The sequence below is a fragment of the Hibiscus syriacus genome, unplaced genomic scaffold, assembly GCF_006381635.1.
Source record: "Hibiscus syriacus cultivar Baekdansim isolate YM2019G1 unplaced genomic scaffold, ASM638163v2 tig00110429_pilon, whole genome shotgun sequence".
NCBI lineage: Eukaryota > Viridiplantae > Streptophyta > Magnoliopsida > Malvales > Malvaceae > Hibiscus > Hibiscus syriacus.
In genome coordinates this window covers 12,152,844-12,167,457 of record NW_024062733.1, presented here as the reverse complement: position 1 = coordinate 12,167,457, position 14,614 = coordinate 12,152,844, and the positions used below count along the sequence as shown (strand labels likewise).

The 14,614-nt window shown below is 39.2% G+C and overlaps 2 protein-coding genes across 3 annotated transcripts; one reads left to right on the top strand and one right to left on the bottom strand.

The window, feature by feature from the left end:
• The first annotated feature begins 4,874 nt into the window (after window positions 1-4,874).
• LOC120125157 (REF/SRPP-like protein At1g67360) lies at window positions 4,875-5,850 on the top strand. 2 transcript variants are annotated; one of them, XR_005516337.1, is made up of 3 exons: window positions 4,875-4,944; window positions 5,059-5,292; window positions 5,440-5,522. XR_005516337.1 is itself a non-coding variant. In XM_039143654.1 (2 exons), the coding sequence occupies exon 2, from the start codon at window positions 5,458-5,460 to the stop codon at window positions 5,839-5,841; it is 384 nt and encodes a 127-aa protein (XP_038999585.1). In that variant the 5' UTR covers window positions 5,042-5,292; window positions 5,440-5,457; the 3' UTR covers window positions 5,842-5,850. The 2 variants fall into 2 exon arrangements, 1 of the variants encoding a protein (XP_038999585.1); XM_039143654.1 differs by lacking the exon at window positions 4,875-4,944 and having other exon boundaries at window positions 5,042-5,292; window positions 5,440-5,850.
• A 7,612-nt stretch (window positions 5,851-13,462) lies between these two features.
• Window positions 13,463-14,614, bottom strand: LOC120125155 (probable methyltransferase At1g27930). Its single transcript, XM_039143652.1, has one exon. The coding sequence runs from the start codon at window positions 14,567-14,569 to the stop codon at window positions 13,700-13,702; it is 870 nt and encodes a 289-aa protein (XP_038999583.1). The 5' UTR covers window positions 14,570-14,614; the 3' UTR covers window positions 13,463-13,699.

The following is a 14,614-nucleotide window of genomic DNA, read 5'->3' as shown; positions in this document are numbered from 1 at the left end:
CCGAAGCAGGGAATGTAGCTCGAGCCATGTGGAGGTTGAAAGTCTGAAAAAACAAGTGAGTGAGCTTGAAGCCATTGTTCAAAATTTTCAGAGACGAGCAAGTGAGCTATTGATAATTCTTTATGAGGGGGATGTACAGTGCGTTTTCGATGGGAGCGAGCTCAGGTGAGAGTTAAGCAAAGAGATGACCTTATTGCTTGTTACCTAGGACACGCGCGTGGAATAACTCAATATTTAGTCATTCTATCTGAGGAAGCTGCTGATGTGACTGAAGAACTGGATCCCGAAGCTGAAGAAACCAGAAGATTGTGGAGTTGCTAGCACATGTACAACAAATAGGAGAGATGATGTAGATTTATTTGTGATATGTTCCAACTTTGTAATTGAACGTCGTTCTAATATAAAGAGTTGTTCTAAGGAGTCGTTCTAGGATCAACACCCTGTATTTTGCATATACATTTTTTAATGCATTTAAATTTTTGCATCGCATTTTATTCATTCATAATCATATATTTCAAATTCATTAATAAACATCAACATTAATAAAAGGACTGTGTGAAGAGTAATACTGGGAACTTCCAAGCATCCCTATAATACCCGGAAGAAGGTCATGGATGATAAAATTGCTCAACTTGAGAAAACTCAGCTGGAGTTACAAGAGAATATGAAGAAAATGCAAGAAGATATGATGAATGCCCAGAAGAAGATGTTTGCCAAGTTTGCGAGTCTGTTGGAAGGAAGAAATCTTGAACATGGGAAAAGCCCTGTGCCAGGAGCTATAACTGAAGACCCACTTTATCCTTCAGGGTTCACCCCAGAACAATCTCCAAACGTTTAAGTGACTCATGTTCATGTCGGGAAGGTGCACATTAATCCAGTCGGTGCTTCTATTAACGTACAACCTGAATCTAGTTCGTATCAGGAAGAACATCAATATCATCAAGTTTCAGACCTTGATGAAGAAGCCAAGAAGGACCAAAACAATCCGCTGGAAGAGAAATGGAAACAGTTAGAAAGAGAAGTCAGAGCCATGAAGGAAGATACCACTGTCTATGGATTCGACGCAAAGAAATTAAGTCTAGTTCCTGATTTGGTTTTGCCTCCAAAGTTCAAGGTTCCTGACTTTGAGAAGTTTGATGGTACCAGGTGTCCCTCTGCGCATATCACGATGTTCTGTAGGAATATGACCGGATACATAGGGGACGATCAATTGTTGATACACTGCTTTCAGGAAAGCTTAACTGGTTTGGCAATCCGGTGGTATAACCAGCTGAGTAGAGCTAATATTAAATCGTGGAAAGACTTGACTAAGTCTTTTCTTTAGCAATACAAACATGTAAAAGATGTTAGGCCCAACAGGATGATGTTGCAAGGAATGGAAAAGAAGTCTAACGAGAGTTTTAGACAATATGCTCAAAGATGGAGAGATGTAGCGGTACAAGTCTATCCACCATTGGAAGAGGAGGAAACAAATATGTTTTTTGTCAATACCTTAAGGGCTCTTTTTTTCTCGCATCTTATCGGTAATCCTTATCGAAGTTTTGCTGATGTAGTTACGGTGGTAGAAATGATTGAAATGGGGTTAAAAGTGAAAAACTCGAGGGGGAGAGTCTAGTAAGAGACCACTAATGAGGAAAAAGGAAAACGAAGTCAGTAACGTGAGGCAATATGATTCTAATAATATCACTGTTTCCCGTCCTCAAGGAGTAGGGTCATTAACACAAAATGACAATAGACAAGGGGCAAGGGACCAGAGGAGAGAGAGGCCTCAATTTGACCCATCCCGATGACTTATAAAGAATTGTTTCAGATTTTGTATGATCAGCATGTGGTCTCATCGTATCATGTGACACCAATGCAACATCCTTTTCCCAAATGGTATAATCCTAGTGCTCAGTGTGAGTATCATGCGGGGAATCTCGGGCATTCTATTGAGAATTGTACTACGTTTAATAAGGTTGTCCAAGCTTTGAGAATGAGGAATATCATCAACTTTGGTGACAGTGAACAGCCGAATATAGCTCAGAATCCGTTGCCAAGCCATGCAGGGGCAGGAGTTAACGCAATTACTGAAGAAAAAAGAAAGAGAATTATAAGGAAGGTTAGTGAGGTGGTATCACCCATGAGTTGGGTGTGGTGTCAGATGGTTAAGGTAGGATTGTTGAAGCCTAGTTTGATGGGTGAATAGTTTAACAGTAAAGAGGTATACCAATATCATAACAGTGAATGACACAATATTCAGTAATGTCCTGGCTTCCTATCTTTGGTACAAGACATGATGGACAGTAAAGAAATTGAGTTCTTTAAAGAGATTATTGAAGAAGAGGAAGCAGAAGTTTGCGCTTCAGAAGGATCGTCTAAAGGGGTATACAATGCTAGTTGTCCCCTAATCATTACTCCCAAGAATCGATTGCCTGAAAAGGTAGCCCCGAAAGTGGTTATTACACCTCTATCTCCATTCTCATATCGGGATAATAAACAAGTGCCTTGGAAATATGATTTCCAGATGGGAAATGTAACAAAAGAGAACGAGGAAGTAGATGAGGTGGAATACTTTACCAGAAGTGGTAGGTGTTATTCTCTTAATCCACCTAAAGAGTCTGAGAATAAGGTTGCAGTTGATAAGGGGGAAAAGGTTGATGTGCAGATAGAAGAAGATAAGCTTGTTATCAACGAACCTGTAACTGAGAGTGAAGTAATGGAATTTTTGAAGTTTCTGAAGCACAGTGAGTACAGTGTTGTTGAACAGTTACACACAAGTTACCTGCCCGTATTTCTGTTTTATCATTACTTTTGAGTTCAGAGGCCAATAGGAATGCTCTGTTAAAGGTTTTGAACCAGACTTTTGTTCCGAAAGAGTTACCCATTGAAAAATTGGACTGGTTAGTTTCCAATATACAAGCTGATAATTTTTTTATCTTTTTTTGAGAATGAGATCCCTTCTGGGATGATTGGTAGTCAGAAGGCTTTGCATATCACAGTTAAGTGTAAAGGGCATGTGTTGTCCCGGGTTTTGGTTGATAATGGTTCGGCTTTGAATGTGATGCCCTTAGTGACTATGAAGAAGCTTCCATTAGATAGTACACTTATGAGAACCTGCCAAAGTGTGGTTCGAGCTTTCGATGGGACTAAAAGAGAAGTGTTGGGCAAGATTGATGTTCCTCTGACTATTGGTCCAACAACTTATGAAGTGGAATTTCTCGTAATGGACATTATGCCTACGTACAATTGTTTGTTGGGAAGGCCTTAGATTCATCAGGCCGGTGCAGTTCCGTCCACATTGCACTAGAGACTGAAATTTGTGATTGATGGAAGGGTTGTATGTATTCACGCTGAAGAGGACATTATTGCTTTTGTTTCTACTACTGCTTTGTATATTGAAGTTGATGAGCAAGCAGATGAGTGTTCTTTCGGATCGTTGGAGTTTTTCAATGCCATGTTTGTGGCCGAATGTAGGAAGATACCAAAGCCTCGATTGTCAAACTGTACCAAGATAGGGCTTAAATTGACTCTTGGAAGATGAGCAAAAGTTAGAAAGGGGTTAGGTCGACAGTTGCAAGGATCGGTGAATCCAATACGCCCTATTACTAAAAGAGATTGATTTGGTTTAGGGTATCAACCAACTTTGAGGGATAAGCTAAGGGGAATTAAGAAGGGTCAGGAAATGAGAAAGGCCAGATTGGCTGGTAAAGACCTTAGCTGGGAACCCATGACCTTCCCGCCGTTGAACAACATTTTCATATCTGGGGGCATATGTTCCAAGGGAATTCAAGGAACACTGAGGTGATGGTTGAGAATGCCTTGGGAGATTTAGGCATTAATGTTGTAACTGATGCTGAGTTTGAGGTAATAAGAGCTACATGCATTTACCCTGCACCGCCGGGCTTCGTGTTAAACAATTGGACCGCGGAAGAACTACCTGTAGTTTACAAATCTTTTACAGAGTAATGCACTGGAACTTTCTCCCTGTTATTCATACGTTGGGGCAATAGGTGATTTTATGTAAAGTGTTAAGCTGTTTGTTTTTGCTCGCTTTTAATAAAAGATGTATTCTGTTAGTTCCAAATGGAAAACATTCTCCCATGCTTTATATTTATCGAGAAAATGTTGTTATAGCTTTTAAGATCTGATCTCGATATTTGTAAATAATCGAACATTCTTTATCTTTCTAAAACGACTTGGTAGTTTTAATTTAATTTATTTGAGTGCTTTTGAATATTATTGAATTTACATCTTTGTTTTATGGGATCATAAACCAAATTAAGTTCGAATTTGTCAAGTTTAATGCAAAGACATTAATTAATCAATTAGGTACCGTTTTAGGGCGTTGTGGGGGTGCTAATCCTTCCCCTCACGTAACCGACTCCCGAACTCGGATTTTGGTAACGCATACCTTAATTTGTTGTTTTAATTAAAATTAATTTTTATTTAAAATAACAAATAGTTTTGGGTGCCCAATCATACCCTAATCAAAGATTGATGACGACTCTTTGAATCATATTTTTTTTCAATCATAAAGAAAATCCAAAAAAAAATCGAAACGATATGTCTTTTAAATCGTATTTATTTTTAAATTAAAATTCAATTGAAAGAATTAAATAAAATTAATGGTATTTTTAAAATCTCATTTTCTAATAAATCGTTTTGACACATATAATATATTTTTCCAACTCCAACAAATAGATTCCTTCCACGTGTCCTGGAAGACTCTACTTTCACCCAGCAAGCAAAAGCCGAAACGCGAAGACTCCCACTCTGCTACTCTCACCTGCTTTGCATCCCAATATAAGTCGTTGGATATCCTCAACGTCCCATCAGTTCATCTATGAAATAAACGTAAATTGCACTTCCTTAATTTCCCCGTAGAGAATTGAAGTATTTGTAACGATCCGTTTTCATTTACAAGCATATCAGAGAGTTCAACAAGATCAAACCATGGATAAGGTATTTTAATTGCTCATTTTCTCTTTCTTTATTCATTGGATCTTCTTCTTTTCCTTCCGTTGAAAGTTAAGCTTATGGCTTCTCTCTTCTTCTTTTTTCTGGCTTTAATTTTAGGACGTAGAGTTTGAGAACAAGAATCAAGGCCTCAAGCACCTAAACTTCGTCCGGGTAGCTGCCATCCACGCGTTGGTTTGCGTCTCGAATCTCTACGACTACTTCTAACGAAGCTCCGGTCCGCTGAGATCCGCCGTTGACAACGTCGAGAGTGCCGTCACCACCGTCGTCGGTCCCCTTTACCAGAAATTCAAGGACGTTCCTGATCATCTTCTTGGTTTTCTTGATAACAAGGTATTCGGCCGTTCCTTTTCGTTTTTTTTGGTATCGTCTAAAATGATTATAAATTAATATAACAGTCTTTTTTTTCTTATAATACTAATTTGTATCCAGAGTTTACTTTGAATGTGAATAAAATTGTACTAATTGAAACAACTGCAGGTAGATGAAGCTTCACACATGTTTGATGTGCATGTTCCAGCATCAGCCAAGCAAGTGGTTAGCCAAGTCCACGACTTGGTTCAGAAGGCGACCCAAAAGGCTCAGAAACTAGTAGACGAGGCTCGAACCAATGGTCCACGAGGAGCTTTGCACTACGCTGCAGCCGAGTACAAGAACTTTGTGGTGGTTAACTCAATGAAGCTGTGGGTTATACTGAATCGCAATTCAACTTTCAATTCGGTGACAGAAAGAGTTGTTCCCAAGGAAGCTGAATTGTCGAAGAAATACAACGGTTTGGTGAAGGAGATGAGTGGGAAAGGATATCCTGTGTTTGGGTATCTGCCATTGATTCCAGCTGATGAGTTTGGTAAGGTTGTTAAGAAAGTTAAGCCAGACAAGTAGATGATTCGAGTTTGGCTCGGATTTGAGAGTCTCTATCTCGTTTGTGTTAATTTTGGGTCGGATTCAGGTTCTCGTAGTGGCAACGTTCTATGCCATTGTGAATTAGCCGAAGTGGGTTGTAAACGCTTTGCAATGTGAATCAATGTATTGAGTTGTCGATTTAGGTGATGACCCAAAATGTACAACCATCACAACTCATTGCATCTGGGAATTTGGGGACGAAATGGAGTAACCGAGAAATTTTTTAACAAAGCATAAATTCACCATCACAAAGCATTTATTTTACTTGGCCATTGAGTTCCATGGACAGATATTTTCAAGCATAAATCAGTCCCCAATTCTCAAATTTACCCATCGAGTTCCAACCGAAAACAAAATTCAAACAGGAAGTAAAAACGATATAAATGCCCAATTCCCATTTGTTGATCAAGCGCCATAACCATCCGCCGGTGGCTTCTGATTCCAATACCAATTGAAATATTATCAAGCAAACTATATTACCAGGAATTAAACCTAAATTGTTCCTAAAACTACAACATGTTGATCGAACCAGTAAAACCGAAATCTTGGAACAGATATATAAAGCTCTAAATCCAATGGCCATAAAAAATTTAGAGCAAAATTTAGAAAGAGGTATAAATAGAATCCCAGAAATAGTTGAATAATTAATTATACCTCAGTTTCGTTTGGAGGCATGGGTGTCTTGAAGAAGTCCAACGGCCGGGGACTTTGCTAATCTGAGGATCCCAGTGGAGCTGAGCATTGTGGCGCTCAAATGTCCAAAACCCGTAAGGCCGCAGCGGATAGCTCCACATGTCCTTCGTCTTTGCGCATCGACCCTTCATCGAGTAAACGTGTTCCCCGAATTTCCTATCCCTCTCTTTTGGATCCTCCATTAATCTCAACACCAAATCCTCTGCGAATTCCGTAATGAACCCCGTTTTCTTCCTGAAAAAAAGGCCAATAATCGAACCCTGCGATAACAAACCAACCCAATAATAGGCAACGGCTAATCGATATCAAAGGTTATTCCGGCACCAGAAACATAGTTGGATTCGATGATTAAAGGTCTCAATTTAGCGAAAACTTTAGAAGAAAACGTAAACGTTGTCCAGAGGGGTTTTTTGCTTATACGGCTCATGTAAATGAGACGACTAGGCATTCGATGCATTGGATCTAGGAGGCACATTGAAACTCACGGCATGTCCTTGACACGACGAGGTTGGTTCTCGATGAGGGTCACCGGCTGCCACTCATGCTTGACTGACCGGACTTTTTGTTATATACGGTTGATAACATCCATGCTCAGTCTTCCAAGACTATCTGCCTCCTTGTTAGGAAAAGATCTTTTGATGCCACCTCTTGTTCCCCTAGATTTGCGCTTTCATCTACTCTTATTTCAGTTCGTAATGTTGAAAGACCCATCTATCCTCCTTTATGGAACACCTCAACCTTCCACTACAATTATTAATTAAAATACCATCAATTTTCTTCTGCAAAATAAATACGTTAATTAATAATTTATCCATCACCAACACTTTGAATCCATTAACTCATGAGATAATGATAAAAAAAATCAGTTGATATTAAATTTAGAGTTCAATCTTTGATAAAATGATTTTGTTTTCATTTTATGAAAGAAAAAGATACTTTAAATCAACTCATAAAAACGGTTCTAAAACAAAAACACATTGGACAATCACTCGTGAAATTTGTCTCTCTCGAGCTTTGTCTTTACCTTTGTCTAAATCATCCCCCAGAAATGCATAAAACCATGGTTTTCAGAACCGGACCGGTTAGCGAACCGGTCATGCTATCGATTCACTGGTTTAATCGGTCGAACCGGTCCGACCGATCGGAAAAACCGGACGACGTCATAATTATTTAAAAAATTAAATAAAAATATCAAAAATATTTAATAAAAAATAATTTTTTATATCACATGTCATATTCAAAGCAAGTCATAACATATATAAATTAAAAACCATAAAATCAAGTGAAACAAAATGATTCAAATTAACTACAACATAATATTTAAGGTAAAATATATTAAATAATAAATATAATTATATAACTATAATTAAAAAATAAATTTAGGGTTAAAAAATCATAACAAAATGATATTGTTTGGTTTAATTTTTTTTTAAAACAATCACACATGCCTAAGAAACATAGAAGAGCATCCCAAAAGTCTAAAGAGTAAAAATAAAATAACAAAACAATCTCACATTGCTAAGAAATATAGAAGCGCATCACAACTAACTTCTATAAATAATATAGGTAATTTAGCATTCAAAATCAAAGAGCCTTTTGGTGAGCATTGAGTGAACTATTCTTTCACTTCAATCAAGCTCGAATTTTAGTCTTCAATCGAGTTTCTAAATTTTTTTTGAGTTCAAGCCTTTTTGAGTTCAAGTTTCAATATTATATTTCGAGTTTGAGTTGAACTTGATAATTTTTAGCTTGTGAGTTTGAGTTGAGTTGAGCTTACTTTTAAAGTTTTCAAGTTCGAGTCGAGCTCAGCAATACTCGAGTTCGACTTGGCTCGTTTAACAAACGACGTTGTTTGGTTTAATTTTTTTTAAAAAAACAAAAATCCCGGTTTTTAGCCGGTCCGGTTCGAACGGTTCAGCGGTTCTGACCGGTTCACTAATAGCGGTTCAACCGATTTAGATTGAACCGGACTAAGCAACGGTTCCCGGTTGAACAGGTTGAACTGGCCGGTCTGGTCCGATTTTCAAAACAGAGCATAAAAAAGATACAGCCTTGACAGTTGGCGTGTTTCATGGGGATGTTTTGTTTGTTTACAAGTGGCAAAGCTTTTAAAAATTAGAGATATTTATTATGCCATCAAGTGGCGTGGCATACACCAAACCACTTTGTGCATAGATCCCATGACATTTGGAGCTGGTCCAATAATATAACAACAATAACAAAATATTATTCTCATATGTAATGGGATAAGAGAAGGTAGGGTAGTAGGCTGCCCCCAATGCCAGGTTGAGAGCAGCTTCCGTGGAAGACCTCCGACAGTCAAAAAATTAAAAATAAAGATAAAATGCACTATATGTATAAATAAATAAATAAATACATAGTTGGTCACTCTTCATATGCAATCTTCGTATGCGCGTTTGTAATGAGAAATAATCTCTGAAAATAAATCCATGTTTAAAAATATCTGCATATAGACAGAAACGTAAGACCCGACTAAATTTAAAAAGAGGAAACATGAAGATCATGATACACAGAAGTCAACGATAGCAAGCTACGAGAAAAGAATGAAGTCAAAAGGGTTAAAACCTAAATTAAGGCAACACTACTCTACTACCCTAGTTCTAAGCCTTTATAAATTCTAATGACAAAACAAAAACGTATAAAAAGTAGAGATCATGTAAATTACTACAAAGACATTAAAAGAAGACAAAGATGATACACCCTATGGATGTGGTCCGCACTACTCGGCTACCTTGGTCTTAAGTCTCCATACTTTCCTATCAGAGGTCATGTCCTCGGTAAGGGATAAATCCTTCAAATCAGATATCAAGCAGTCTTCCCACTTTCGCCTTGGTCGTCCTCTCCTTCTGGCACCGTCGACTGTATCGACTCTACCCTCCTGACCGTATCCGACGGTTGTCGCCTAAGGACATGCCCAAACCACCGTAGTATTCCCTCCCTCAATTTTTCGAATACAGGCACCACCCCAAATACTTCCTAATAGCAGAGTTTGGTGTCATGTTCCACAGAGTCCTACCACATACCCATCGAAGCATTCTCATTTCTGCGGCCTCCATCTTCCTTACGTGATCCTTCTTGATAACCCAATATTCTGATCCATACAGCAGCGCTAGTCTTATTGCCATTCTATAAAATTTTCCCTTAAGTTTTAGAGGCACCTTCTTGTCACATAAAACTCTAGTTGCAGCCCTCCACTTTAGCCATCCCGCCTTTATACGGTGTGTAACGTCATCGTTAACACCCCCATCTTTATGTATCATAGACCCTATGTACTTGAAATAATCCTTTGAGGGGAGAACGTATCATTCTATGCATACTTCTACATCTTCATCATTTTGGTTCCCACTGAAGTTTGAACATAAATACTCTGTCTTTTCAATATTGATCCTTAGACCTTTTTCTTCCAGAGCAGTCTTCCAGGTAGCCAGTCTACTATTCAACTCAGTTTTTGTTTCAGCAACTAGGATAATGTCGTCAGCGAAAAGCATACACCATGGAACACCGTCAGGTGTCGCACAATAGATGTCGTCCATAATCAAGGCGAAGATGTAAGGGCTAAGAGCCGACCCCTGGTGGAGTCCGATTTCCACTGGGAATGCCTCGGTGTCGCCAACTGTAGTTCTGACATATGTAGTAGATCTACAATACATATCACGAATCGCCCAGATATAAACAGTTGGGATCCGTCTCATTTCCAAGGTCTTCCATATAATATCGCGGGGAACGCTATCATACGCCTTCTCAAGGTCAATGAACGCCATGTGAAGATCTTTATTTTTTCCCTATATTTCTCCATAAGTCGTCGACGTAGATGAATCGCCTTCGTAGTAGACCTGCCTGGCATAAAGCCAAATTGGTTTTCCGAAACCCTAGTAACTTGTTTCAACCTAGCCTCTATCACCCTTTCCCAAAGCTTCATGGTATGGCTGAGTAGTTTAATACCTCTGTAGTTGTCACAACGTTGGGGATCTCCTTTATTCTTATAGATTGGTATCACCGTAGACTCTCTCCACTCCTCTGGCATCTTGGCAGTCTCTAAAATAATATTAAAGATATTGGCCAACCACTTAACTCCCTTTTCTCCTAGGGCCAACCACACAATGATTGGAATTTGATCTGGACCGACAGCTTTGTCCCTCCCCATCTTTCTAAGAGTTATTTTGACTTCCTCAACCCGAATCCTACTTATAGGGCAGTCATTGGTTGTAGTATGATGGTCGACTGACCCATTAACGATACTATTTCTACAGGGAGAGGCACCGTCATTAAATAAGCCAAAGAAGTAACTACCCCAAACACTCTTAATATCATGATATTTCGCTAAAAGAACTTCATTATTGTCCTTAATAAATATAATACTACCTAGATCCTTTTTGCTATTCTCCCTGGATTTTGCTAGCCTGAAGATATCGTTGTCATTCCTTGGTGTCTAATCTCTTGTACATTTCCTCGTATGCCTTATCCTTTGCTTTAGCCACCGTTTTCTTTGCTTCCCGCTTTGCCTCCTTGTATCTTTGTTGAGCTCTCGATCTTTTTTCGTTATCATTGCATTGTAGATACTCCTTGAAGCAAGTTTGCTTTGTCTTCACCTTAGTTTGGACTTCGTCGTTCCACCACCACAATTCTTTATGCTTCTTGACCTTACCTATCGACAACCCAAGGGTGTTTTTGCCCACCTCTCTGATGGAATTTGCCATATTTTTCCATAACATATCTGTATTATTTGAGTTTGGAGTTCCAAAACCTGTATTAGACAAAACCTTTCTCCTAAAGTCATCAGCTGTCACTCCATGTAAGTTTTTCCAAAAGATCCTAGGTTTACCCATTTTAGCCCTCCTATGAGTGCTCCGCCCGTGGCGTACGCGGAACACCAAAACCAACAATCTTTGTTGTGATGCACATGCCTCTTCAGGGAATACCTTACAGTCAATGCAAGCTCATCGATCCCGATTTCGAACCAGGATGTAGTCGATTTGGGTACAATGTCCCTCGCTATGGAACGTAATCAAGTTCACATCTCTCTTGTTAAAGAAGGAGTTAGTGACCACCATATCGTGTGCAGTAGCAAAATCAAGCAACGTACGCCCTTCCTCGTTCCTACTACCAAAACCGAAACCCCCATAAACACCGTCATACCCGTCGGTTGCACTACCTATATGACCATTGAAGTCTCCCCCTATGAAAACTCTTTGGTCCTCCGGAATGCTCCTAAGTACATCATCTAACTGATCCCATAAGCAATGTTTTCCCCCTCCCCTAGGCCAACGTATGGGGCATACACTGAAAGGACATTTACCACTTCCGCTTCTATAATAACCTTAATCATCATGATCATATCTCTGTATCTACAAACTTCAACTATATTTTCCTTGAGCTTAGAGGATACCAAGATACCCACCCCGTTATCTACGCCTGAATACCACAACTTGTACCCATTACACTCTCTGGCGCGAGCCCCTTTCCACCTAGTCTCCTGAATACATGCAAAATCTATTTTCCTATTACTAAGTATGTCGGCCAGCTCCAGCAGCTTAGCATTTAATATGCCTACATTCAACGAACAAACTCTAAGTCTTGTTTTCTTGACACTACTCTATCGAGCCCTCTCCCTATACGCTCTATGGGATCTAAAAGAAGGACATGACCTCAAGCAATCATCTATAGCTGAAGCTATGAGGAACTATGAAAAAGGAATCCAAATAAGACAGAAGATGCACCAAATAAAACGCTAGAAATATAAGATACTAAGAGTCTAGGACAATGAAAAAAATACAGATCCAGTAAATCATACTCAAAAGAAAAGTACAAAAATATAGATCCAGTAGATCCTACTCAAAGCAAAACTGCTTTTCAAGTAAATAACAAATTCTATGGAAGTTTATTTTTTTCAAGGTTCCACTTCCTTACCTCCAAGAAGAGGTGAAATCTTCGAATTTTCAATAAACGAATCAATGGAGCTCACCTAATTTAACGACTAACGATATAAAAAGATGAGAAAAAAAGGGGGAATCGAAATGGAGAACAGAAGGCAGAGAGATATGTTTCTGGTTTATTAATAAGTTTATTTAATAATTAGTAATACTAAGGAAAATCAGAGGAAAAATTTACAGCCTTAAAGGGAGATGCAAATCGAGTGTAAATCTGGGGAAAATTTGGCAAATCAGATTAGATTTAATTTTCAAACAACACAAGCATAAAATACATCTACAGATTACTATTACAAAGTAATAAAACCTAAATGATAAGTAATATGATGTAAGTAATAAACATAAAAAGCAGCAAACTCAATTTTAAAGACTTAACCGTGTGATTCAGGAGAATATAAAGTATAATCCTACTCTTTCAAAATTCAACACAGGAAAAAAAATGAGAGAACTTTCAGATCTATAAGAGAAAATAACAAAAGAAAACAAAACTACCAATGAAGTACAAAAAATGAAGATTCAAGATCTACGATCAGATCTGAAACAAGAAAGAATAATAATGAAGAGAGAATTACTTAAAAGTCAAAAACAAATCATATAAAGAGCAAAGCATAAAAGCAAAAAAAAGAAACGAAAATTCAACGACTTAATCGTCTAAAAATAGATTTGAAATGAAACCTGCAGTGGTTTCCAAATCTGAAAAAAAGAACAGATTAAGCTATACCCAATCGTATTATTTTCTCTGCACCAAAGTAAAAAAAATTATTAATTTCAGGGATTATCTTAAAAATTATATGAAGTTAAAGGATTAAAATGGCATTATCCCTTTAATATTATAGAACATTTACTCAACTAGGCTTTAACACATAATAAATGTAAAGCGAAAAATAATAAATAAAAGGGATTCATGTTACCGCACTCCATTATAGAAAAGGCAACAAGAAAGCCACCACCTGTCCTAGTTAAGGAAAAAGAAGGACCGATTCTGTATTTATTTTAATAGTAATGCTACAGTAATGAAACTTAGAAAACCCTAGGTACCTCATGAAATTTATATTGAAATAAAAGTACATCTCATCATGCAAATCTGACGGTCGAGATTACTTCCACGCTTTTCCCAAGCAGTACCAGTAGTACTGATGAAAAGAAAATTTGGGGAAAAATAGAATTTCAAAAATAATTTACTAAAAGGGCGCATTTTAGCAAAACCGACGGCTGTCGGGGCTGCTCATGTTAGAAGCGGGTGGGATCTCGAAATGCCAAAGCCTCCCCACGCTCTTCACCAAGTACTTCTTGCACAGGAACTCATCGGCGAATACCTTCTCCACTCGCCGATTAACATCGTGCAAGAACACATGCGTCACGCCCGACCCTTTCCTTTTCCTCGCCATCACCGCCGCCGAGAATATCGCCGCCATCCTCCCCGGCGCTTCCGGGTACCATCCACGCGGCGCATCGATCATTATCAGATCCCACTCGGTGTCGTAATACTCATCGGGAAACTCCGTCAAGGCAAGCCTGCACTTGTCGTTTCCGCGCAAGTAAGCTTTCGAAGGGTAACAGCTAGGCTCCGACCGGTAATGGGCTAGCAGATCGTCGGCTTCCTTGAGCTGCGTACGGTAGTTCACGGCGTGCGCGTGGAGGCTTGGCGCGTCTTTGAGCACAGTCTGGACCCATTTCTGGTCCTCTTCCAGGAATATAGTGTTGCCGTTGGGATTGAGCGCAGTCCACATGAGTGAGTCGTAGCCGAGTCCAAAGACGAGGAAATTGCAAGGAGATCGTTTCTTGAGCACGTCGAAGGTCACAGAGATCTCTTGGAAGTTCTGCTGGGGGACGATCTGTGACGTGGCGTAGTAGATGATGGCTTGGAGTTGGATCGGCGTGGCGGAGTACTTGTCGACGGCCATGGATCCGGTTTTGGCGAGCGAACAAAGGACGGAGTAATCGGCGGTTTTTACGAAGCTGGAGATAACTATGGAACCGGCGATGAAACCGGCGATGGCAAGAGGGACGACCCACCTTCTATCGGCGAAGAAATGCCGATTCTTGACGGTCTCTTCTCTTTTCATTTTGTTTCACTGGTTGGTAATATGGTTGGCCGTATGGCTTTGCTT